Source organism: Cygnus olor, chromosome 1, assembly GCF_009769625.2.
Source record: "Cygnus olor isolate bCygOlo1 chromosome 1, bCygOlo1.pri.v2, whole genome shotgun sequence".
Classification (NCBI taxonomy): Eukaryota; Metazoa; Chordata; class Aves; order Anseriformes; family Anatidae; genus Cygnus; species Cygnus olor.
This window is the reverse complement of record NC_049169.1, coordinates 151,264,175-151,288,010: the sequence shown is the minus strand read 5'-3', so window position 1 is coordinate 151,288,010 and position 23,836 is coordinate 151,264,175. Positions and strand designations below refer to the sequence as shown.

The 23,836-nt window shown below is 38.9% G+C and overlaps 1 protein-coding gene across 3 annotated transcripts in view; it reads left to right on the top strand.

Moving 5' to 3' along the window:
- Window positions 1-993: 993 nt before the first annotated feature.
- Window positions 994-23,836, top strand: part of TPP2 (tripeptidyl peptidase 2) — a 48,848-nt gene continuing 26,005 nt past the window's right edge. For 2 of the 3 annotated variants that reach the window (XM_040537816.1, XM_040537799.1), the window contains exons 1-17: window positions 994-1,204; window positions 6,139-6,267; window positions 6,762-6,857; window positions 7,226-7,330; window positions 7,997-8,121; window positions 8,823-8,986; window positions 10,052-10,206; window positions 10,587-10,663; window positions 11,186-11,313; window positions 12,943-13,042; window positions 15,442-15,590; window positions 15,720-15,835; window positions 17,407-17,575; window positions 19,429-19,586; window positions 19,984-20,060; window positions 21,914-22,020; window positions 22,732-22,886. In XM_040537816.1, coding sequence (XP_040393750.1) covers window positions 1,043-1,204; window positions 6,139-6,267; window positions 6,762-6,857; window positions 7,226-7,330; window positions 7,997-8,121; window positions 8,823-8,986; window positions 10,052-10,206; window positions 10,587-10,663; window positions 11,186-11,313; window positions 12,943-13,042; window positions 15,442-15,590; window positions 15,720-15,835; window positions 17,407-17,575; window positions 19,429-19,586; window positions 19,984-20,060; window positions 21,914-22,020; window positions 22,732-22,886 — 2,172 coding nt within the window. In that variant the 5' untranslated portion in view covers window positions 994-1,042. The remainder of the gene's footprint in view (window positions 1,205-6,138; window positions 6,268-6,761; window positions 6,858-7,225; window positions 7,331-7,996; window positions 8,122-8,822; window positions 8,987-10,051; window positions 10,207-10,586; window positions 10,664-11,185; window positions 11,314-12,942; window positions 13,043-15,441; window positions 15,591-15,719; window positions 15,836-17,406; window positions 17,576-19,428; window positions 19,587-19,983; window positions 20,061-21,913; window positions 22,021-22,731; window positions 22,887-23,836) is intronic. The other variant, XM_040537806.1, reaches the window with a different exon arrangement.

The following is a 23,836-nucleotide window of genomic DNA, read 5'->3' as shown; positions in this document are numbered from 1 at the left end:
TAAGATCAGTCAGTGTTTTATGTAATCCCAAAAAATTTGAATATGGCTATCAGACACCAGCAGTATTCTAAGAAACAGTCAATCATATGATATCTAGACATCAGAATTTAAAATTTTGACTTTTGATTGAAAGCCAAACAGGGAAGCAGATGGAGCTCCACAGTAAGTACATACAGTACAGCTTTGACTCTTATATATATATAAACATATATAGAGAGAGTATGTATTTTTAAGGCAGTGCTTTTCGGGTTTGTCTTGGTACTTTACGTGAATAAAAATTCTGTAGATTTCTAAGGCTGGAAGACCTTGACGAGCTGGAAAATATTGTCAATGGTAGCCCAGAAAATAGGGAAAAAGCATAATGTATACCACTGTTTGCTGGGAAAACCAAACCAAACCAAACCATAACTCAGAAAAGCCCCAGTCCCCTTTGCTTCATGGGGAGCACGACACCCAGATAAATCTTTTTTTCTCCTCAGTGTGACTCGCTGAGCAGAAACCTGCCTGGGGAAGGCAGATACCAAAGGATCGTGCTGTTTTGGCCCGTTCAAGCGGGTAAGCAGGCTGGGGCCAGGCTCTGCAAGCGGGATGGATTTTCCCTCAGTTCTTTATAGGTTTGGTTTCTGTCACTCTGCAGTTGATTTTGTTTGTTTGTATGTTTACAAGTTTATTAACAATGAGGAAGGCTGGAAAGCAGCTTTAAAGACCCTCTTGGAAGCGGACGTTTTCCCTTGGCAATCTCACCAAAATTTTTATTTGGCCCTCATCGCACCCTTTGGGTAGTCAAGGGGGGGTATGAAAAGATGGGGAATAAATAAATAAATAAATAAATAAATAAATAAATAAATAAATAAATAAATAAATAAATAAATAAATAAATAAATAAAGGTCACACAAACCATCTCCACATCCTCTTTATTTATAACTGGCGGGAGCGGGCGCAGCCCCCAACCGCGCTACCCCCGCGTCCCCTCAGCGGGGCGCATGCGCAGGCCCCGGCTCCGCCTCCCCGCCCCAGCGCGGCCCGGCCTGCCCTCGCGTGATGGCGGCCGCCGCTGAGGAGCCGTTCCCTTTCCACGGCCTCCTGCCCAAGAAGGAGACCGGTGCCGCCGCCTTCCTTGCCCGCTTCCCCGATTTCGACGGCCGGGGGGTGCTGCTGGCCGTGCTCGACACCGGCGTGGACCCGGGGGCGCCGGGCATGCAGGTAACGGCCGGCAGAGCGCCCTGAGTCACCGCCGGGGCCTCCGCGGTCGCTGGCCGAAGCGGCCGGGGTGGACTGCTGGAAGGAGGAGGGGGGGGGAAGGTTATTTTTTTATCATTTGTCTGTTAACGCTTCTTCATCGCGGAGCTTGTCCGTGGGTTTTTATGTCACCGCTGCTCGTGGGCTCGTCAACGTGTTTCCGAGCAGATGTGGCGAGGGAAGCCTCGAGAAATGGTCCTCACGCGACCCGTCTGGGTGTTGGGGCCTTTGTGTTAGCTGAGCGGCGTTGGTGTCTGCCCTTTGTTTGGCACGGGCACGGGTTTTGTCTCAAGTAATCTCATGCAGGGACCTGGCCCTGGCGTCTGTTTAGTTCAGCATTCATAAGTGACCCCTGATGTGCTTCAAGGGAGTAACAGGGTTAGTGAGGAGGGCATTTGGGGTGGATGGTGGGACTGGGCAGCTGCTGTAACTTCAGTTAAGCTGGACTGAAGCTAGCCGAAAACTAGCCAAAAAACAAACGGGATACTCCCTGGTCTGTCCATGTCAATGATAAAAGGCAGTTTTGTAGGCATATATATAAATGGGATGTGCAGAGTTCTGAAGTTAAACGTGAAAGCAAAATGCCTCAGGGGTTGTAAAGAGGAGTAGTGAACCAAAAAAGCATGAGTTCGTGGGCAATAAGGGGATGCTTTACTTTGGCATGGATTAAAGAAAATAGGTATGGTCAAGACTGAGGTCGTGAGAGTTCATAATAATCCGTTAAAGTCTGAGGTTACCTGATTTCTTTATCTGGAAGATAAAATATTAGGGAGTGAAGCAAAAGATTTGCAGAGAACTTTGGAAAAAGAAATACAACTTCCAGTGGATGAAAATGAATTTCAGGGGGTGTTAGGGAAGCACATAAAGAAGCTGTCTCTGTGTTCTTCCCACAGTGCCCACCTCATGCAGCTGGCAGGATGCACCTTGCTAAACTTCAGAACGTGGCAGCTTATTGCACAGGGTGTGGGGAATTACAAGGGAGATGCAGGCAGTGCATAGTTTGAAACAGAGCTTCGTAAATGTTGCTTCGGAAGGAGGATGTCCTCACTCTTTGGTGAACCGGGCAATTTACATTTTGCCTCCCCAGAATAAGGTGGTATCCTGGGGCGAGACAGCATACTGCATAGTAGGAGCAGTCATGTGGTGACCTGCAGTTTCCAGCCTTGGGATGCCTTTTCCCTCCTGCCCTCTTCTCTGCTGCTGCTTTTTCTTGCTGTCAGACTTACTGCTGGTTCTCAGTGTGGCATGGGGTTAGAACGTGGAGAATTGAGTCAGTTGTTTAAAGCAAAAAGAGGGCACTATGCAGCAAAGTTGATAGGCATTACATCTTTTAGTGGAAGTTATTGTCAATAATAATTAAAGGCCAAAATGAGCTACCCTGTTTTGAGTACAGTGGGGTTCTTAGTCAAAACAAAAACAAAGGTCACGTTTTGATGCTCCACAGTGTCTCATTCTTAGGTAGGTTTCCTTTGCCTTGTTATTTTATACTTTGGTTTGTCAACACCGATAATGTAAATGTGTGGCATGCAGTCAGTTGCTGAGGGACAGAATGATTTAGGGTCAGAGTATGACAGAGGAGCACCTTTGTGTTTATATATTTCCCTGGACATTTGCTGCTATACAGACGTTAGTAACTGGGCTTTACAAACCTACTTGCATCAGTTGTATTTTTCTGTTGGTTTTCTTGCTTTGCTACGTAAAATGTTAATCCAACTTGTACTTATTTTCCTTTCCTTTCTGAATGTCTTGTAGCTGGTGTCCTAAAGTGAACTTTCTCACCTAGACTTCCATTGCTTTGCACTCTACCAGTTGCCACCAACTCACAGTTCAGTTTGTCGGCTTCTTTCATACTGCTTTCTCCCCCTCTCAGCAGAATCTGTTTCCTAGCGTTATCTGCCAAATCCTGGCTCTTGATTCCTCATTAAGGCACAGTACCTGATGAAATTTTGTGTGGGCGCGGAAGTTTAATGGAGTTTTGTGGTTGTATATGTGTTGTCTTTGTTCATCCCCACCCTGTCATTTCCCTCCTGCTGCTGTTGTTTCTTGCTGTATTTCACGATAGATAAGTTGTATGGTTGGATAAAAGTATGCTCAAATGCGTCTGGCTTTGCCTTTTTAATGCAGCATCATCACAGGGAGTGGTATTCCAGTACTTTTCTTATACTTATCAGCTGCCAGCATTATACACATGCTTTATTTTTAAAGTGTTCAATTTACAACTTCATGTGTTTTACAGAGTCAGAGCTAACATGAAATCACATTTTTGAAACTTCAGTAAAAATGTATAAACAACAAAATCATTCTGGTATTAACAAGTAGATTTTTTTTTCAAATGATTGTAGGAAAACCATTATAGTAAAAGTACAATTGTGTTTTTTATGGATACATTATAAAATTTTTTTCATTGCGTAGAAATTTTCTTTTTGTTGAATTTTACTGCAAGATGTATTGAAACATACCTCCTGTCTGTAATACATTCAGTACTTCAGGATTCTCTGATCAGACAAGGAAATTGATCAAGTTCACATTGATTTTATTTTTTCCCTCGGAATTACAGGACCTGAAAAAAGCAGTTGAAATCTGAGTTTCACTGTAGCATTGCTATTGGTGGGCACCATGCCAAGCAGCAGCTCATGTCCGCACAAGAACCCGTATCAGTTGCTTGCAGTGAATGACTGACTGGCTGGATCGCTGCCACTAGGAATTGAACCTTGGACCTTTGCAACTCAAACGCTCAGTTCTCTGTGGCTGACTGAAAGACTCCGATTTGTTGATTGTAATGGCACAAACACACGTGTGTTTGGACCTGCTATTCAGTGGGAAGGCAAAGAGCTGTGTAGTGTAGGAATTGCACATAGCATTTCTGGAGTGGCTGGGAAACAACCTTCAAAACTACCCAAGCTCACTACGGCATAAATTGGTGTTCGGGCCACCTGTTGCAGTATAACTTGTCTGCTTCGCACATGTCACCTCAGATTATGTTTTCGTTCTTGTTTTCTTGTGCTTTGATCTCTGAACAGCTTATTTTTCAACACGCCTCTAACTAAAGTGTCTGATTCGGGTAATATCTTGCTTTATTAGTGGAGCTGCTCTTGACTTCCCTGTGAGTGGAGGCAGGCATCTGAAGACATTAATTACAAACACAAGAAAATTATACTTTGTGTGAAAGCCTATGCACTGAATTGCCCAAGTACGTTTTCCCTGCTGCGTAACGATTGTTCAGCAGATGTTTTAGCAGGTTAACGTGTTTTTAGGGGTTTTCGTAACTGAACGTGAATTTCTATGAACGGACTAGCAGTGGTGGTTTCTGCAATGAGAGCTGTTCTGTTTGTTACCTTCTGGGAAATAGGAATCAATGCCCTGTTTGTACTTGTTGCAGTTGTTTTTGACAGCTATTAAACCTGTTTTTAACTGGGGGGGAAGGGACATGGGGGCAATTGTTTGCTGCTTTGTGTTGTTCTAAACCACAAGAGTTTGAGACTTTGGAGTACTTGTCCTTATTTGTTGAGGTGTGATAAAAGCCTGGTAATTGTCTTTTTTGACAGCAGGAGTGACCTATGAAATTATTTGATCGTGTTGTTCGTTTCTGCTGGCTGGAATCCACAATTCCAGAGCATGATTTGTGCAAAACTACCTGCCATGTGTGCTATGTGTAGGATCAAGATTATTCATAGAGCATGAAAGAAAAAAATACCAAATATTTAAACAGTGGAAAACAGCAAATGGTGCCAGAGTTCTGAACAGGAAGCTTTTTTCCCTGCTTTTGGTACAGTTATTATATAGGTGTTTGATTTCTTTATCAATCTTTAATGTAGACCTGTAAAACTAGGTGCTTATGGCCAGTTTCTGTTATCCTTCAAGCAGCTACTTCTGCATATGGAACAGTTTATTTGCTCAGTAAACTGATATAATAGGTGAAGCATGTTATTACAAGAAGATAGCATTGAATATTTTTGCCAAATATGTAAGGGTCTTAGTCATACTCTTAGTAACTGTGTAGTAGGTTCCTCTAGTTGGTTGGGGCTTTAGGTGTGTCAGTGGTTTCTTTATTTTGCTGTATATCTTGTAAAAAACTGTTTGCCCTGCTAACTGTATTCATTCTCAAAATTCATTTGAAGTCAAATGGTGTGTCATTTTTCAACGTTATGTGATATTTTCCTTCACTTCTGAAGCTCCTGGTATTGCTCCTGTTTGATCCATTTGGTTCTTTCCCCTTAAAAACACTTACTGCATATCCCTGTGGTTGGGTAGACTTGGACTCTTTCCCAGTAGGAAAACTGGACCTGCCATAATGTCCATTAGGGCTAGTTTTCATTTAATTGGAGAAGGCTTTGAAGTTGTGTTCATAAACTCTGCCTAGCAAGTCAGCTCTCCTTTCTCCTCACTCTGGTAAAACTATTCCTTACACAGTATTAGGTATATATAGCTATAGCTCCGAGCACTTCAGGATTATTAAAATATGACACACAATCCTTGTAACAGAAAAATAAGATGATGATAGTTTGAGTTCCTGCTAGATTTATGCTCAGTTAAGACTCAAGCTTGTAACTACATGTAGTTCAGCACCTTTCATCTTGCTAGGTTTGTGCTGTCATTACTGTAAAACTTGGCTGGAGCAGTAGGGTGAAAGCAATGTTGCCAATCACTGGAACATAAATAGTAGTTTTTGCGAATAGCGGTTTTGCAAATCAAGGGAAAATTTATAAGCCAGGAAGATAGACGCGTTGCTCTTAGTTCACGGTTTAACTGCTTTCAAGCTGTTTTTAGGTCCTTCTGTTAAAGATTAGGTGGTTAATAAAGTTACTTTTTTATTAACAAAAATTTAAAAAAAAAATGTTGATTTGTATGCTAGAGACTAATTAACTGAACTTTCAATTTTGCTGTGCTTACATTTTCAGATTACAACTGATGGGAAGCCCAAGATAGTTGATATAATTGATACAACGGGCAGTGGTGATGTAACTACATGTACCATTGTAGAACCTAAAGATGGGGAAATTATTGGTCTTTCTGGAAGATCCTTAAAGGTGAGAATCTGTATGGTGGTACAGAGAGGCATCTAGCAGCTTTTCTCTGAATTTTATGCGGAATTGATTGTAACAGTGAATCTGTTGGTCTCTTCCTGTTGTTATCAAGGATAATGGTTCTGGTCTGTTGAGGGCCTAAACTACACCAAGATGAGACGTTAAACATTGAGCTTTGTCCCCTAAACATTGAGCTTTGTCCCCGTCAAACTCTTAGTAACTCTTGATGACAGGGTGTTTCTCCTTGTTGATAGTACCTAGTGTTGATTGCCCTAGATCTCTACCTAAAATGTTGATACTGGGGCTGTGTTTTGAAAGTACTGTGGGCAGCTGATAAAGATGTTTTGACTGCAGTGCCATATTAATTGATACTGATTTATGGTGTACACAAGTCTGTTCTGCTAAGCTCCCTTACACAGTAGTGATTTGGTTGTTGTTTGCTTGTTTGTTTTTGATGCCATTAGTTAACCTATTTCTGAATGTACCTTTTTTTGTAGATTCCAGCAAACTGGGTAAATCCTTCAGGCAAATACCACATTGGCATAAAAAATGGTTATGACATCTATCCTAAAGCTCTTAAAGAGAGGATTCAGGTAAGAAAACTCATTTTGCTTTTGGTGTATAGTCATACTTTACCGTTCTGATGTGGAAGTTTTTCTAGAAAACTACAGTATGTGCTTTGCTAACATACAGGCTGCTACCCAGAGGTTGAGAGGTGTTCTTTAACTGATTTCTGTGAAGTTTCAGTCACATCAGGTGGTCAAGTGGTCCACGTCAAATTAGTCCATTGAGGCAAAGAAGTCTAGACATTAGGGATACTTTTTTTTCCTGTGTAACAATTGTTTACTTGCAGTATTATATCGAACCTTTTAGACATTGTGTCTCAAATCAGAACTCGCAAATGGCTTTGTAGTTTTCATACTTTGACATATGTATTGAGGAACACAATTTTATATTACAGAAGGAACGCAAGGAAAAGCTCTGGGATCCTCTTCACAGACTGGCTCTAGCAGAGGCCTGCAGGAAACAAGAGGAATTTGATGCTGCTCATAGTTCTCCCTCCCAAGTTAGTATACTTCTAAATAAGTTTGTAAACTTGTTTATGATTTGCTCCTGGTTGAGAGGATTCAAATATTTTTATTAGATGAGTGAAAGAAAGAGACTTGGGATAATTTACAAGTGCATCTTCTGACTGATTTTAAAAATAAATGGGTGGGTGGTTGTTTGATTTGCCTAAAGTTGTTTACTTTCTAAACTTGTTATCAAATATGAAAAGGGCATTAGTTCAAATACATAGTACCATATTTATTAAGTTTTATTTTAATTCTAGATGGTAGCCTGAGGAAAAAAAAAGTTGTTGTGCTCAAAGTTGGAATCTTGTAAACATATCCCTTCTAAAAAGTAGATACTTTTTCGTTGAAGTACCAGACGTTCTTTTGGGCAGTTCCATATCGTTTAACAATCTGTTAAAAAAAAAAAAAAAAAAAAAAAGGCATTAAATGTGATAGAGAAGTTGGAAATAGTTATACATACCACACCAAGAATAAATAGTGCATTTTTGGAGACCATTGAGCTTCTAGATGTTTGTGACTTCTGTCATAGTCTTGCATTTTTGATGAAGTAATGGAACAAATATATAACGTTACAGTGATAAGCCATATTCCTTTCTGATTCATACCTACATAGTAATGATTTAAGAAATGATCTTAACTGTATTTTATTGCCTTGTTAGGTAAATAAGCTAATAAAGGAGGAACTTCAAAATCAAGTGGAACTGTTGAATTCTTTTGAGAAAAAATATAGTGATCCTGGCCCAGTATATGATTGTTTAGTATGGAATGATGGTGAGACCTGGAGGTAAATACCCCAACTTGTCTAAAATGTCTTGTTTCACATGTAAAGCAACAGACTGCATTAAAGAGTGTGTTAATTTTTACATCTGGCTCCCTGTAGAGGGGGCTTAAAATTTGCTTTAAAAAAATCCTTCTGTATCATGATAAACTTGTGATCCTAAATGAAGACGGGGTAGAATTTAAGTCGTACTAAAATCAATACAGTACAGAGTTTAAGCTTGTGGGATTCTCTTCTGCCGCAAAGAGTAAAATTTATTTTAGTATCCACTGGAAATAGGAAATTAATAATTTAAAAATGCATTAATCAATCTGCACAAGCTTCAGAATGTAATATGTCACTTCTCTTGACTGTTAAAGTGTATCATACAAACCAGTAGCTAAGACTTTACACAAATATTTGTGTACCAGTACTGAACATCTAGCTTTACTAAAATTTCCTCAAAGAAAATGTGTGAATTTCCATATGCTTGCTTCACAAAGAAATTTATTTGAATTTAGTATCACCTGAAAATCAGTTTATTTAGAGGTCTTTGTTTCTGAATCAGTCTGTAAAAGGCTGGGTTTGAAAATATTGACTTAAAGATGTAAGATACCGTAAACACAGGACCAGGCCTGTTCAAGCCTTTGTGTTGCTCCTGTGTGAAGACAGAATAACTGGAAGTATATAGCAGATGGAAAATTACCTTTTTTTGTTGTTGTCAACAGAGCCTGCATAGATACAACTGAGAGTGGTGACTTAACCAGCTGTACAGTGTTGAGAACCTACAAAGAGGCTCAGGAGTATGGATCTTTTGGAACATCTGAAATGTTGAATTATTCCGTGAATATATATGATGATGGAAACCTTCTTTCCATTGTGACAAGTGGAGGTAACTGAAAGTAATGTTAAGAAAACTTTGCTGCTGAGGAGATATTGTGAGCAGCAGCAATTTATATTGTCTCCTGGTTCTGATATTTGCAATGGCTTAAGGCGGTTTATTAATACAGCACTCACTACTAAGGAATTAAAAATCAGTATTCAGATTTCCTGTGGTAAACCCAAAACAACATCTTGTTACTAAACTTGCTTGCATTTTTGTTTCTGAAATACAGTCAACTTTTTATCCATATGTTTGTATACATAGTGTATTCATAGTTAGTTACACTAAGATGTTCATGTATCTTACTGGCGTATGCTTAAAGTAGTGAACCGTATTTCAAAGAAGTTTGTTTTCTTGTTTTGTTCTTAAATGTAGGGTGATTACTGAATTTCATTGCTGTCCTTTGTGCTTTTATAATTTAAGAATCTTAATTAAAACATCTGTGATGTGCGCCTTAGTTTTTATTTTGATTTATCTGAACTTTTTTGTGATGGCAGATGTCGCTGTAGCTCCAACTGCTCTCATCCCATGTTTGTGCATTCTGTGTACAGTCCTATTTTGTTTTGGAAATATTCTGAGTGGTTAAGGTAGTATGGATGTATTTGATTGTAAAAACGTTCTAATTTCTTATGAAACTATCTTATCTCAGTAAACTACAGAAACAGTTCTGGTTTCTAAATAAGTGATAATGTTGTGAGATTCCTTTTTATAGTTATGTGCAGTTTTAATTCTAATTCTTTTTTTAATCCCTACTATCCGGGTATTTTAGATACAATTTTTGTAACTTTTGAGTAGGAAGCGTTGAGCCTTTCAGGTAACTTCTGTTAGTGGAGTTAATTAGTTAATAGTTCCTTCTCTTATCCTGCCTCCCCTCAAAAGCTGTTTTTGTTTTGCAAATTGCTATTCTTTACTGGCCTCTTGTCTCTTAGTATAATGCAACTTTATTTAAATAAAAGTAATTTGTATTATAGTTCAGTAAATGAAAATAAATTGAGAAGCAGTGTATTAAATTGGTATATATAAAAAAAAAAAAGTTCAATAAACATGGAGTGCTATGGCTTCTCATTTGCTCAGGAGCACATGGAACACACGTGGCTAGTATCGCAGCTGGGTACTTTCCAGAAGAACCAGAACGAAATGGTGTGGCTCCTGGAGCTCAGATTCTTGCAATCAAGATTGGTGATACAAGACTAAGTACAATGGAAACTGGCACTGGTCTAATAAGAGCTGTGGGTATTTCACTGGATAAGTTATTAATCTCAGCAGTTTAACTGAAGTGTAGAATACTGTGGAACGCTTTCTGCTTCAGTTGTTTATATGTTGTTTTTTATTGTCCTATTTAATTACCAGCTTTAAAAAAATACATTTTCAGACTTATCTTGGGACTAGTGTTTTAATATAGAAGGTTGTTCAAGGTCTGGAGTTTTTTTGCTTTTTGGTTATAGGGAGAATGACTTTTTAATGTAATTTACTTTAGTCACTATGTTTTGTAGAGTCAAAAGAAATAATTCCTTTTTCGTAGATCAGTTTGAGGAAATGTTCTTTGCTGTTCCATAACTGACTTATTCTAGACTAAAATGTATTTTCCTTTTTCTTTTTACTTTATCAGATGATAGAAGCAATAAAATACAAATGCGATCTTGTCAACTATAGCTATGGAGAGGCAACACATTGGCCAAATTCTGGGTAAGTGCTACAGTGGTTAGTATAAAGTGTGTTAACAATATGGAAGTGGAATTCCAAGTTTTGGTTTTGTGTAGATGTCCTGTCAGTAGGAATGAATTGTGCAGGCCCAATTGGTTTACTCTTTTAAATATCTTCAAAAATTAAGTAAACATACTGAAAGTGCTGTAAATTTACAATACAAGGAATATTTTAGAATAGTAAAGAATTCTTTTAGTGGGAACGCCACATAATCTGTGTTGGTTTTTTGTTTGTTTTGTGTGTTGCTTTTTGTTTGTTTGGGTTTCATTTTTTAAAGTTAATGTTGCTACATGATTGTTACTCCCTTCTAAAATAGAAGATGTTTTTTGTGGATAACTTCAGTACTGGAACAAGCTCTCCTTGATTTACATATTATGCAGCAGACTGTATAATATTTCTCTGTGACTGGTCCTGCAGAGATTCTGCTTAGGAATCGTGGGAGTTTTCCTATGTGGTGGGGGGGAACATATTGTTGATTAATTACTTTTTTTTCTCTTACTTCAGGAGAATTTGTGAAGTAATTAATGAAGCAGTGTGGAAACACAACGTAATCTATGTTTCAAGTGCAGGAAATAATGGCCCTTGCCTTTCTACAGTCGGATGTCCTGGTGGCACTACATCTAGTGTAATAGGTACTTTCCCCCCACCTCCCCCAAAAAACAGAAAATTAACGGGATTCAGCTTCTGTCTGGTCAAGCTGTGTACTTGACTTACATGTTTAGGATCACAAAATTGATTGCTATACTAAATCTAAAATATTTTCAAATACTACTGGCCTACAAGATTAATTTTAAGGGAGGCATTTACAGTATGGTTAGGTATAGAAATTTAGATTATCTTCTTACACTTCAAGAACTTAACCTATGCAGAAAACAGGTGGTGGAGGCAGATGATGTAGATTTGATATGTCTTTGTATAAAATTTGGAAAAGAAATCTTTGTGGTCTGATCTATCTGAAGAGTACAGAATTATTCTTTTTAACTGTAACAGTGTAAGCACACCACTCAGACCTTTAGCTATTTGTAAATGTAACTAGTAAAAATATTAGCAAGTTTGAGTCTGATTTGTCTCCTGAAAAGTCTTGTATTACATCCTAAATTGTCAGAAATGCAGTTTTAGAGGATGAGGTATAAGACTTACCAAAACATGTAACTCTCAAGGGTAACTTTTCCTGGTTGTAATTTTATATAAATCCTCTGGTGCAGCATTACTGCAGTACACGAGGTACTAGCTAAATCTCTCATGCAGGCAGTACAGCAGGTAGACTTCATGGTTTGAGAGAGACTGTTTCAGGACATCTACTAGAATTAACACTCATTGCTTCCTAAAAGCTGACTTGCAATTACTCTACCAGTGAGACTGGACAGTTGGGAACTGCATTGGCTTTGCTCTTATAGTGCATCAACTCTGTCAATTCAGCTTCTTTGTTGTATCACTCCAGAGACTGGATCTGCATGGAGGTAGCTTGCTCCTTGTCCTCCATCTGAAGTGAACAAGATGGGTTGGTTTGAGGAGAAAACCAAAATACAGTTGGCAGGATGGCTTAGTTCATGCAGTGTGGATGTGGACTGTGTCAAATGTGGTTCAATTAGCCTGGTGTGGTGGTTTCGTATCGTTGTGATAGTGCTTGAGTCGTAAGAAGGGAGTGTACAATTTAGAACAGTCACCCTGAAAGGATGTAATGTGCTTGCTTGACATTGTGTTTTAAGAATAAAATTTAGTGGGCTTTCAACTTAGCCATTGACATGCTCTAGGTTCTTTGGGCTGATAAACAAGAATATAGTGACTGTCTCATGGCCGTGGTGGTTGAGCTGTGTGGATGTGGCCATCTGTTTGAGGTGGAGTGGCTCCAAGTCGTGTGAATGTGAATGAATTCATACAGATTCCTTTGAGGCAGTCTTGGTGTAGTTTGTAACAGTATAAACACAGCCAAAATTATTCTCCCCCTCCACCCCAAAAAGGGGGCGGGCACGTTAGTGATCTGTTGTGAAATAAATGCAGAAGGTGAATATATACTGTTTTAGTTGAGTAAAAATGAAACTTTGAAATTATCCATATTATGTAAGATTTTCTTGTTGTACAGTATGACTATCAGCATGGCTTTTACACTTGCTTTGTAAAAAATATTTGGACTTAGTGAGATGCAAAAATTGTGTTTGTCCATTTTAAACATTCAAAAAGTGTTTGGTAATAAATTTGAAACATTTTATTTTTGTTTTATTACAGCTTCAGCGTACATCTAAAGTGTTTTTTTTTAATAGGTGTTGGTGCCTATGTGTCACCTGATATGATGGTTGCTGAATATTCTTTGAGAGAAAAACTACCAGCAAATCAGTATACTTGGTCATCCAGAGGGCCTAGGTAGGTTATGCTAAAAGAAGAAATTCATTACTTTTGGGCTCAGATTAGGTTATTCAAAATCTAAAAATTGGTCATTAATACCAGAATGACAATATATCTTTCCCACAGGAAGAGCTTAGGTAACCTGCTGTTCTTGGAAAGTCTTAACATGTAGGGGGCTGCGGTCAGTCCCTAATGGCTCATCTCTGCCGCTCCCTCACGGTCCCTCTCTGCCCCTGCTCCACGCGGGGTCCCTCCCACGGGATGCCGTCCTTCCCGAACTGAGCCTGCGGGGGCTGCCCACAGGCAGCAGCTCTTCAAGAACTGCTCCCACACGGCTCCGTACCACGGGGTCCTTCCCCCAGGAGCAAACTGCTCCAGCACAGGTCCCCCACGGGTGGGCGGCAGCTCCTCCCAGACCCCTGCTCCTGCGTGGGCTCCTCTCCACGGGCTGCAGCTCCGGCCCGGGGGCTCTCCATGGGCCGCAGCCTCCTCCAGGCCACATCCACCTGCTCCACCGGGGGCTCCTCCACAGGCTGCAGCGTGGAGATCTGCTCCATGTGGGACCCATGGGCTGCAGGGGGACAGCCTGCTCCACCAGGGGCCTCTCCACAGGCCGCAGGGGAACTTGTGCTGCGTGCCTGGAGCCCCTCCTGCCCTCCTGCTGGACTGACCATGGTCTCTGCAAGGCTGTTTCTTTCACATTTTCTCACTCTCCCAGCTGCTGTCACACAGTACGTTTTTCCCAGAGGCCCAACCAGTGTCGCTCCCTGGATTGGCTCTGGCCAGCAGCAGGTCCCTTTTGGAGCTGGCTGGAGCTGTCTCTGATCTAACGTGGGACAGCTGCTGGGCTCTGCTCACAGAGGCTGCCCCTGCTACCAAAACCTTGCCAAAACCAGATAGAATGTCTCAGAAGAATTTGATAGTTACATGATAGCCAAAAGAAGAAAAAGAATAACATTTCTTCATGGGTGTCTAGGCTTTCCTGTTTTTCTTTTAAGTTATACAGTACAAGTACTGTATCCTGTATTTTATGATTTAGCCTATAATATTATCGAGTGAAGAAGAAAACAAACATAACCTGAGGTTGGTCCCTGTTTTTTTTGCTGTTTACATGGGAACTGCTTCCCTATTTGCAGTGGTCTTTAAAGTTAGTCATCGTGGTGTTTTTGTATTTTTACAAGAAAGAATATTGTTCCAAGAACCTTATTTATAGTTGTCATGTTTCATGGAGGGGAGAGGGAAATGTACTCTCTCTCCCTCCGGCTGCGAGAGGGAGAAAGACTTATTAATATATAAAAAACACATTTTCTATGTTCTGTCACTTTGCATTGTAAAATAGACAGAATGAGTGTATGTCAACTAGAAGGCCAAAGTCTGACCGTAGAGGCATTCTCCTTGTGTAGGGTGGAACACAGGTGACTGAAGAGTTCCTAAAGTTTTGCCAGAGCAGGCTTGGGGAAGGGGGTCAGTCTGTCTGAGTAAGCACTAAGGGCTTTCATTCAGATATGCTGTGCACTGCTTGGCTGGAAGAGTCATGATAGACAACCTGTAGTCTGTATAGGACTCAAAATATATCTAATTACATTATATTACAGAATCATATTGAGAATACTGTGGTTCGAGACAAACCTTGCACGTGTGAAGCTATTAGTGCAGGATTTAAGTCCACCTAAAAAAAACCTTGCCTCTGCACAGCTCAGGCACAGTGCTAAATTATTCCAATGATACACTTTTTGTCTATACAGAGCGAGGAAGATTGAGCATGTGTCTCATGCAGTTGAAAATTAGGTGCTGCTTTAACTGTGTTGTAGGTACTCACTGTTTTTAAATGTGCTTGGGCAAGAAAGAAGGTGACTCCATCACAGCTAATGCTGATCCACCTCTTGACACTCTTTGTCTTCTCCCCTTGCTGTCTTTGTCTCAGGTTCCGTATCATAATTCAAAATTTAACCTGCTTGTGAAATGGCTATGTGCACAATGCAGATCGGTAGATTTTGGATCTTTTTTAGTCTTCCTCTCCCTTCTACTATTTTTCTTTTAAAATAATAAAGGTTACATAGGGTCAGTAGAATACTTATTACATACTGAAGTATTTGATAGGTCTGTTTGCATGCGTTTTCTAATCTAAATTCCAGAAGATATTCTGCTGACTAAACCGTAGTCCTTTGTAGAGTATTGAAGGAGTGAAAGTTCAGAAAATTTCGACTGAGAAAACAGGCATAGCTGATGATGAATTTGACATTTTAAGTTGCAATTTATGTCATGCTTTGTCTTGTTTTTAATGGGTTAATGTTTTAGTGAATTAAAGTACCTGAGAATGTTACCTAATGCTAAAATTATCTTAAGTGCACAGATAACTTCAAGATAAAGTATGCAGAATAAATGTTTGTTTTTCAACGATTCTGTTTTTACACTAGCACTGATGGAGCCCTTGGAGTAAGTATCAGTGCCCCTGGAGGTGCTATTGCTTCTGTTCCAAACTGGACTCTGCGAGGAACACAACTCATGAATGGCACATCCATGTCTTCTCCCAATGCATGTGGAGGCATTGCATTAGTACTGTCAGGTAATAGGCTATAATTTTACATATAGGTGCATAATGTAAACGATATTATAGCAATTGTTTTAGGAAAAAAAAAATCTTACTTGCAACTTTTTAATTATTTTCCAGTAATACCCTTATTTTTAATTTCAGGACTCAAAGCTAATGATATTCATTACACTGTTCATTCTGTCAGAAGAGCCTTAGAAAATACTGCAGTGAAAGCTGAAAACATAGAAGTATTTGCACAAGGACATGGTATTATTCAGGTCAGCCAAAAAAAAGGGGGGAGGGAGATGAAGACCAGCATAACGGCCAGTGGAAAAATGACTAAAAAAGAAAGTTTTCTAGATGAGCTCAGACAGCTTGCTCCCATGCTACTTGATTAGCAGATTTGATTCAGGGTGAAGAAGGGAATGTAGTGGGAGGGGAGGAGGAATCGAATGTTTCTCTCACTTCAGCATACAGTTGGTTTCTCTAGAATATGTGTTAACTTGACACATTCCTAGACAGACCAAAAGGGTGTGTGGACATAAAAGTAGGTTGTGGGTTTTTGTCACCCACATACAGATGTGGATGCCTAAATTCTGTCTTAATGTCTGAAAATGTTTTTATGCTGTTGTCAGAGAACTGAACTTGTTTTTTGTAGACAAAAGCTGGAACTGTAAGTTCTGGGCGATGCAAATAAATACCCACGCTGGTTCACAAAGCAGTACAGCTGCAGTTTTGCAATGACCTTGTTGTGAGTGGGCCTGCAGAAAAATCTGGGCATTCATTGTATCCTGTGGTCTTTTAAGTAGCTTGGAAATCTGCAGTGTAAACCTTTTTATGATAAAGGCATTGTGAATGAAACTCCCTGTGCATAAGCTGAGGCTCTTAAAGAGCTGCTGCTGTGTTTGCCTGCAGTCACTTCCATCGTAGCCAGACAGAGGTACTGAGATTTTTCTGTCATGCTTAATGATGCTAGATATTAAGAGCTTAACCCTAAATCCATGTTCTTCTGATGCTAGAACCCAGTAGCTGATGCCTTCTAAGTATATCTGTAATGCTGAGTTTGGTACAGAAGGCAGCATGATGGTGGCCATACCAAATAAAAACGTTGCCAAAGGAAAATGAAATGCAGCAGTTGTGTCTTATGATTTACTAGTCTGTGGTGAAAGCATGTGTTAAAATGTGGTTAAAACTGTGACCTGAGAGACAGAGACTATACTGCATCTGCTTGTTTCAGAGGAGAGTCCCCTACTCTGATGAAGGTAGCTTGCTGAAGTATAAGAGTGTAAGATTTTTTGAGTCAGTAGAATAGAAAGCGAGGTAGAAGGGTCTCTTTTCAAAACAAAAAGATGACCTTGTCATCTGAGTTTAAGAGAATGAACAATCAAACGCTTATTTCACATCATTATATAAAACTTACATGGGCATCCCATCTTGCTTGTATGTTTGTGTTTAACTTACAGTACTGTATAGAAGGTTTAAATGCTTGACTAGTTTTGCTCTATATATGAGAAGGAGCAATAAAGTAGTACTGTAGAACAGGACCTATGTCTTCAGAGTCATCTCTGGAAACCTTTGCTATGCATCTTCTGATGAATTTATTGCAAAGGGAATTTGTCGTATCGTTCCTTTAAATGTTCTCAACTATTTCAGTGTTCCATATGGCAGTTGCATGCTGAAAGTTTTGTCTCATTTTGGTATTGAATATCATGTAATGTAAAATCAGTATGAGTCTAATAGGCATTGTGTTAGTTACTTCACTGCTTGTTGCTACGCTAGATGAATGCTGCATGTGGAAGATAATATGCAATAAGGTTGAAATGTGTTAATTTAGAATGTGTTCTAATAGGTTGATAAAGCCTATGACTACCTCATTCAGAATTCATCATTCACAAGTAACATAGGCTTTACTGTTACTGTTGGAAGCAATCGTGGAATCTACCTCAGAGACCCTGCCCAGATAACTGCACCTTCTGATCACGGGGTTGGCATAGAACCTGTCTTTCCTGAGAATACAGGTAGGAAAGAGCTTGCTTTGTATGAGGAAAAAAATGGATTGTCATTTTTAAACAAAAAAAAGCTGTGACAGAGGAATGGTAGAAGTCTTGTACTACAGAAGGCATAAATGCAATTCTAAATTTGTTGGTAAATAAAGGCAAGCAAGTAAACAACTTTCTGATTTAATCTTAGATATTTAATTGCAGCACTCCTATGTTTCTGGTGAGTCTGTTGCTTCAAGCTTCCTCTCACTGAAAAAAGGCATCTCTGCTCTAAAGAAGTTCGAAGTGAAATTGTGGGGCACAGGAAAAAATACAGAAAAAAAATACAGAAAATAATCATATTGTTAATGTTTACTGAAATTGTAGAACTTGGGAGATATTGTTGCAGATAACTCTTGACAAAGAATGAAGAATATTCTAAATAGGGAAGAACTTAAGTAATCTCTGGATATTTAAAGACCACAAGTTCTAGCTTTGCATTTCATTCACTAGCTATTAGTGGATAAGCATACATATACCTAAAGGTAATACAGGAATTGATACAGGTTTTAGTTATTTATTTATAAGGTGAGGAACTAGTGCCAGTCAAAATAGGTTTGACATCTTTTTTCCATAAACTGGTTTGCCCCGCTCTATTTTACTAAATAACAGCTGGGACTCGCCTCCCTGAGAAATGGAGTTGTATCATATTCAAAAAATGAACCATGTGAGAGCTTGTTACTGAGGTTAATTCTTTTCCTAAAACCAGTGATCCAGAAGAAGGTTGGCATGTGACAGTATGGTGAATTTATTTAGGAGAAGAGATGATGTGAATAAGACAGGTTACTGACTCAGAGTACCATAGTTGTGTGATCTGTTCCATTGCACTCAGTAATTTTTTAATTGACAATATGACACTGAGAAATAAAATAATTACACACTATAATGTGTAAATATACACATTATGCTCTTCTGTAGGAAGCAAATCTGAAAATGTAGTTAGATATTTGTAATGGGTGACTGGCTTGCAGCGTGATATTGTTTCCCTTGTACTTGTCCTTTTGGTCATTTCTGTGCTGTCTGGTGTCTTCAAGAAGACTAAGTTTGAGCGGATTTAGTAGGACATTAAGGAAGACTCATCTGCTCAGTTTGTCTGTTGAAGTTCTCTTTGAGCTCTTACCGCTTCTGAGGTACCTCTGTGGAAAGCACATCTGATAATAGAGAACTCTTTTTTTGTACCTTACAAAGATGCAATGAAGTTAAATATCTGAATGTTAAGCTAAGGTTAATTAAATCTAGAAAGCATTTTATTTTTTTTGAACATCATTAATCTTTAGAGCAGGATAAAGGTGACTTTTATTCAATAAAACATCTAAACTCCAGGGCCAGGTGTTTTTATAGAAGCTATGCTTTAACCCATGGTTGTTTCGACACAAGCTGATTCACAAAATCAGCTAAATTGACTGTTTGCAAAGTCAGTCTAGATTATGATAATAATTCTTTTAATAAGCATAAACTCTCACTTAGGTTGCTCTATAATGTAATTTGGTAATTAGTGTAACTTTCAGAATGAGTGTAGTTGGTTTTTATTTTATTTCTGCGCATTAGGCGAGACTTTGCATCTATATAAGAATACTTATACCTGCTTCCAGGCAATGTTATAGGCAACTGAAGCATTGCTTACTAGCTTACGGACTCTTTGAGACTTGACTGTTTTGTTAAGAGATGATATAGATCACTGTCCTTTTTTGGAGAATCTGACTTTAGGGGACTAGGAAATTGGTTCCTATTATATTTTACTGAGATGGGTACATTTTATTGGCAAATATCATTACAGTAGAATATGAGTACATAACTTGTTAATTAATTATTTTTAATTTGTTTCTTGGCAGAAAACACTGAAAGAATATCTCTCCAGCTTCATTTAGCTTTAACTTCAAATGCACCATGGGTCCAGTGCCCTACTCATTTAGAGCTTATGAACCAGTGTCGACACATAAATATTCGTGTGGATCCACGTGGACTGAGAGAAGGAGTACATTATACAGAGGTATTAAAGTATTGGTATTCTATTCGAGACCATATGCCATTTTCATGTTGCCTCTATCAACTTTTTTTAGAAGTAATTTTAAAGAAATAAAAGCTTTATGCTTTACAGAACAGAAAATGCTGCCACACCTCCATATTATACAGGCTGAATCCAGTGTTCAGCAGCAGTTACTCTATACAACTTTGTACGGCAGATGTAGAGAAGATTTTAAGTATATCTGTTTGAAAAATAAAAGCATATACATGGAAATAAATAAAAAAAATATATATTGTGTTCTAGGTATATTTTCAGCTTTGAGAATTCAAAACACCCTGCAACTAAGTCATGTAGTTCAATGTTGTCTTCTGTAATTTCATTTTGACCAAAGATTTTAAATGGCTGTATTTTATTTTGTCAGGTGTGTGGATATGATATAGCGATGCCTAATGCAGGTCCTCTGTTCAGAGTTCCAATAACAGTTGTCATACCAACAAGGTCAGTAAATCCAAGCTTTACTGTCTTTTTTTAAGTTTAGTTTTGTGTACCCAGTTTACTTTTGTCATTTATTTCACCTTCTTTCTCTGGGAGTTCTTGAACTTACTATGAACACTGATAGGGAAGGGAGCAGGGCTCTGGAAAGTTTCTTGCAACAGGCTTGGACAGCAGTGGCGTTCGCTTTTTGTTTTGGTCTTGGCAACAAGAAGGCAGTATGTTCTTGGTCACAATAGCAGCAGTTTCCTGGTCCATCAGAATAAAGATGATTTCTGACTTTTTCAACAATATATCAGTATATTCTTAGGCATATGTCAGCTGGAATTTTTTTTACTTCTAGCTGGTGGACTAGAGTCTGTAAAGGCAATGGACGTTATTTGTCAGGTAGAAATTGGGATAAACTTCCATCATAACCTTAATACAGAAAATTTAGAGAGTTAGTATTGTGTTATGGTCTTAACTGTTTTAAACATGTGACTTCAGTGATTGTGATAAGAGAGATTATAAAACCTATTCAGTGGACAGTCTGCTCAGAGGAAGAAATATAACGTTTTTCTAACTCATTCACAGAAATATTACTACTTACATGCTTTAGCTCACTTCAGTGGAAAGTCACTCAACCAGGAAATCCAGTTTCATTGAAAACCTTTGATTTTTATGCTTAAGTGCAGCTGTGTTTTGGGTTGGGGAGACCAGGGGAGAAGGTGTCTACATAATGTGGTAGAACAGATGTTTTAAATTGTTTAGGTGCATTGTGCTGTCAGATCCTGTACTGGTACGGTTATTGTACACTTAACAGAAAGAGTAGGGGCAATTACTACGTTTTGGACACTCAACAAATAATTAGCTAGAAGCTGGAAAAACAAATATCATAAATAACGCCTGAGGAGAAACTTAAAAACACTTTGGGACCTCACTAATTTGCTAACATCTCCTTGTGAAGCTGTGCGTGAGCAGTATTCCATTTAATAAGTTAATAAGATAAGTAATATTCTGTACTCTGTATAGTGCAGTAATAATACTTTACTGTGTTCTACTCTGTGCTGGTGTGGCCTTGCCCTCAAGTACTGTGTGCAGTTTTGGGTACCACAATATAAGAAAGACATGAAACTATTAGCGTCTTAAGGAAGAGCTGCAAAGATGATTGAAAGGTCTAGAGGGGAAGATGTATGAGGAGCAGCTGAAGTCCCTTGGGTTGTTCAGCCCAGAGCAGAGCAGGCTGAGCAGAGGCCTCATGGCGGCCTGCAGCTCCCTCACGAGGGGAGCAGAGGGGCAGGCGCTGAGCTCTGCTCTCTGGGGACAGCGACAGGACCCGAGGGAACGGCATGGAGCTGGGACAGGGGAGGGTCAGGCTGGGTGTTAGGAAAAGGCTCTTCATCGAGAGGGTGGTTGTGCACTGGGACATGCTCCCCAGGGAAGTAGACACAGCACTGAGCCTGCTGGAGTTCAAAAGCATTTGGACAATGCTCTCGGACCTAGGTTTTTTTTGGGGGACTCAGGAGTTGGACTTGTTGATCCTTGTAGGTCCTTTCCAGCTCAGATACTCTGTGAGTATCAGTGATAGCCTCAAAAGGAGCCTCACCTAACGTTGACCACAGGCTCATTTTTTTTCCCCTTTATAAGTCTGTTTTGCTTAAAGTCAACTTTTGTTTTTTTGGGTGGTGGTGGTGGGTATTTCTGGCATAGCAAATAGTGTGATTAAGTAGAAGCAAATCTGCAAATCAAAATGTATGGAGCTGGGGACTGAATATCCTCAATTATAGTCTGTTTGGAGAGTTTTTATTTAAAAATACGTTTTTAGGAAAAAAAATGGTGCTTCACAGCTTGATTACTACTGTTTTCTTTTTGATGTACAGAGTAGATGAATCATCAAGCTATGACCTTGCATATACAGATGTTCATTTTAAACCTGGTCAAATCCGAAGGCACTTCATTGATGTTCCCCAGGGAGCTACATGGGCTGGTAAGGAAAATGAGCATATTGGTTAAATAAGAAACCACATCTGTCACACTTGACAAAGTTGTTCTGCAATCATTCCAAGATCTGCATGAGTAAGAACTTAAGCATTTTACCCATGAATACGTAAAATCTGTATTTGATTCTAAGCTTTTACAGGAGTGATTTTTTGGGGAGGGTTATCTCATGGTTTCTGTTATGGTGGAATACCGTATTCGTCTTTTAGAAACTAGCAAATACAATCTGTCTGATGTGTGCCTGGTTTTTAGCATTTATGGCCATAGCATTGAAAGATATCTTAACATAAGGTCATGGGCAAGGAGCTCATAATCCTGCAAGGAGAAAAAAGAATCTTTCATTTGGACTGAAGTTTACTGATAAAACTTAATTTGAAATTCATCAGCAGTCTGTGCTGTACAGTTGTATAACCTGTACTGTCTGATTAGTTTATACTATGTAGTTGAGTCACATTTCTTCTAACTGATCTCTCTGAACTTAATTTTCCTTAATCTGAAGGGGTCCTAGTAAATAACTGGTAGATAAGCATAATTCACGTATGAATACTTTGTATGTTATGCAGTACATACTTTGGTACTACATAACTTCTAAAACTGAATATCTTGTGAAAATAGTCCTTTAGTCCTTTTCTGTTGAATCTCCATTTCCCATCTAAAATTTCTGGATGTTGAAGCAAAACTTTTTTTTCTTTACATCTAGAAGTGACAGTATGTTCATGTTCATCTGATGTGACTGCAAAGTTTGTGCTTCATGCTGTTCAGCTAGTGAAACAAAAAGCATATAGAAGTCATGAGTTCTATAAATTTTCATCCTTACCTGAAAAAGGATCAGTGACTGAAGCATTTCCTGTCTTAGTAAGTTATATTGGTGGGGTGGGAGGAACAGAGTGTTGTGTTGTTGTTGTTGTTTGGTTGATGCTGATGATTAAGAAAAAAGCCTAAGTCACACATTTCTTATAGTAGTGAATGCATATGTTCTTTTTGGTTTTAAAAAGGTCTCTAACAGCTCTGTAGTGTTTTTTAATTATCCCATGTTGCCATTCTCTCTTCGGTTTTAGCGCTTGTTTATAAAGGCTAGGTTTTCCTTTTCAGGGAGGGAAAAGAGTTACTTCAACAAGTAACAGGGGCTGTAACTTGTTGAAGAGATAGAGTTCAGCATGTACTGAACTCCAGTGATTAAGGTGATAATCTGAGAAATCTTGTTGTTGAGGTCAAGTAATACTAACTTGCTAACATTCTTATTGCTTAGATGTAGTAGACTTATCTTGGATAATGTTAGTTCAAGAGTCTAAAACAAAAACAGGCTGTTCAGGTATGTGGATGATCAAGTCCACTGCTCAAGTTTGGCCCACTGCACTGCTTAATTGAGACGTGTAGCTCTAAACCCTAAGAGAGGTTGTAATTTCTGTTCAGTCCTGTACTCTGTGTGAAAAAGTCAAGAGGGGGGCACTAAGCTTCGTTCATCCCACTGACTCTGAATTAATTTATTATGTTTAAAACAACCAAAAAAAATACTGCCAACAAAAAACATCCCAAGCTTCATGTCGTCTTGAGGTAGAGAGCACTATCTCTTTTTCTGATATGTATTGATGTCATCTATAAACTAACTTGTCTGCCTAATTTGAAGGGTAGGAAAGGAAGATGTTGCATATAAAAGCTGTATACCTTCCTCTGTAGCGTATACCCCTGGTACACTTCATTTTAATGGGAGTAATTGGACATACTCTTTTGTTAGAACTGTCTTGTATTTTCTGGATCAAGTGTAATGTTTGGTTTGCTACCATACAAACCAATGTAATTGGTGT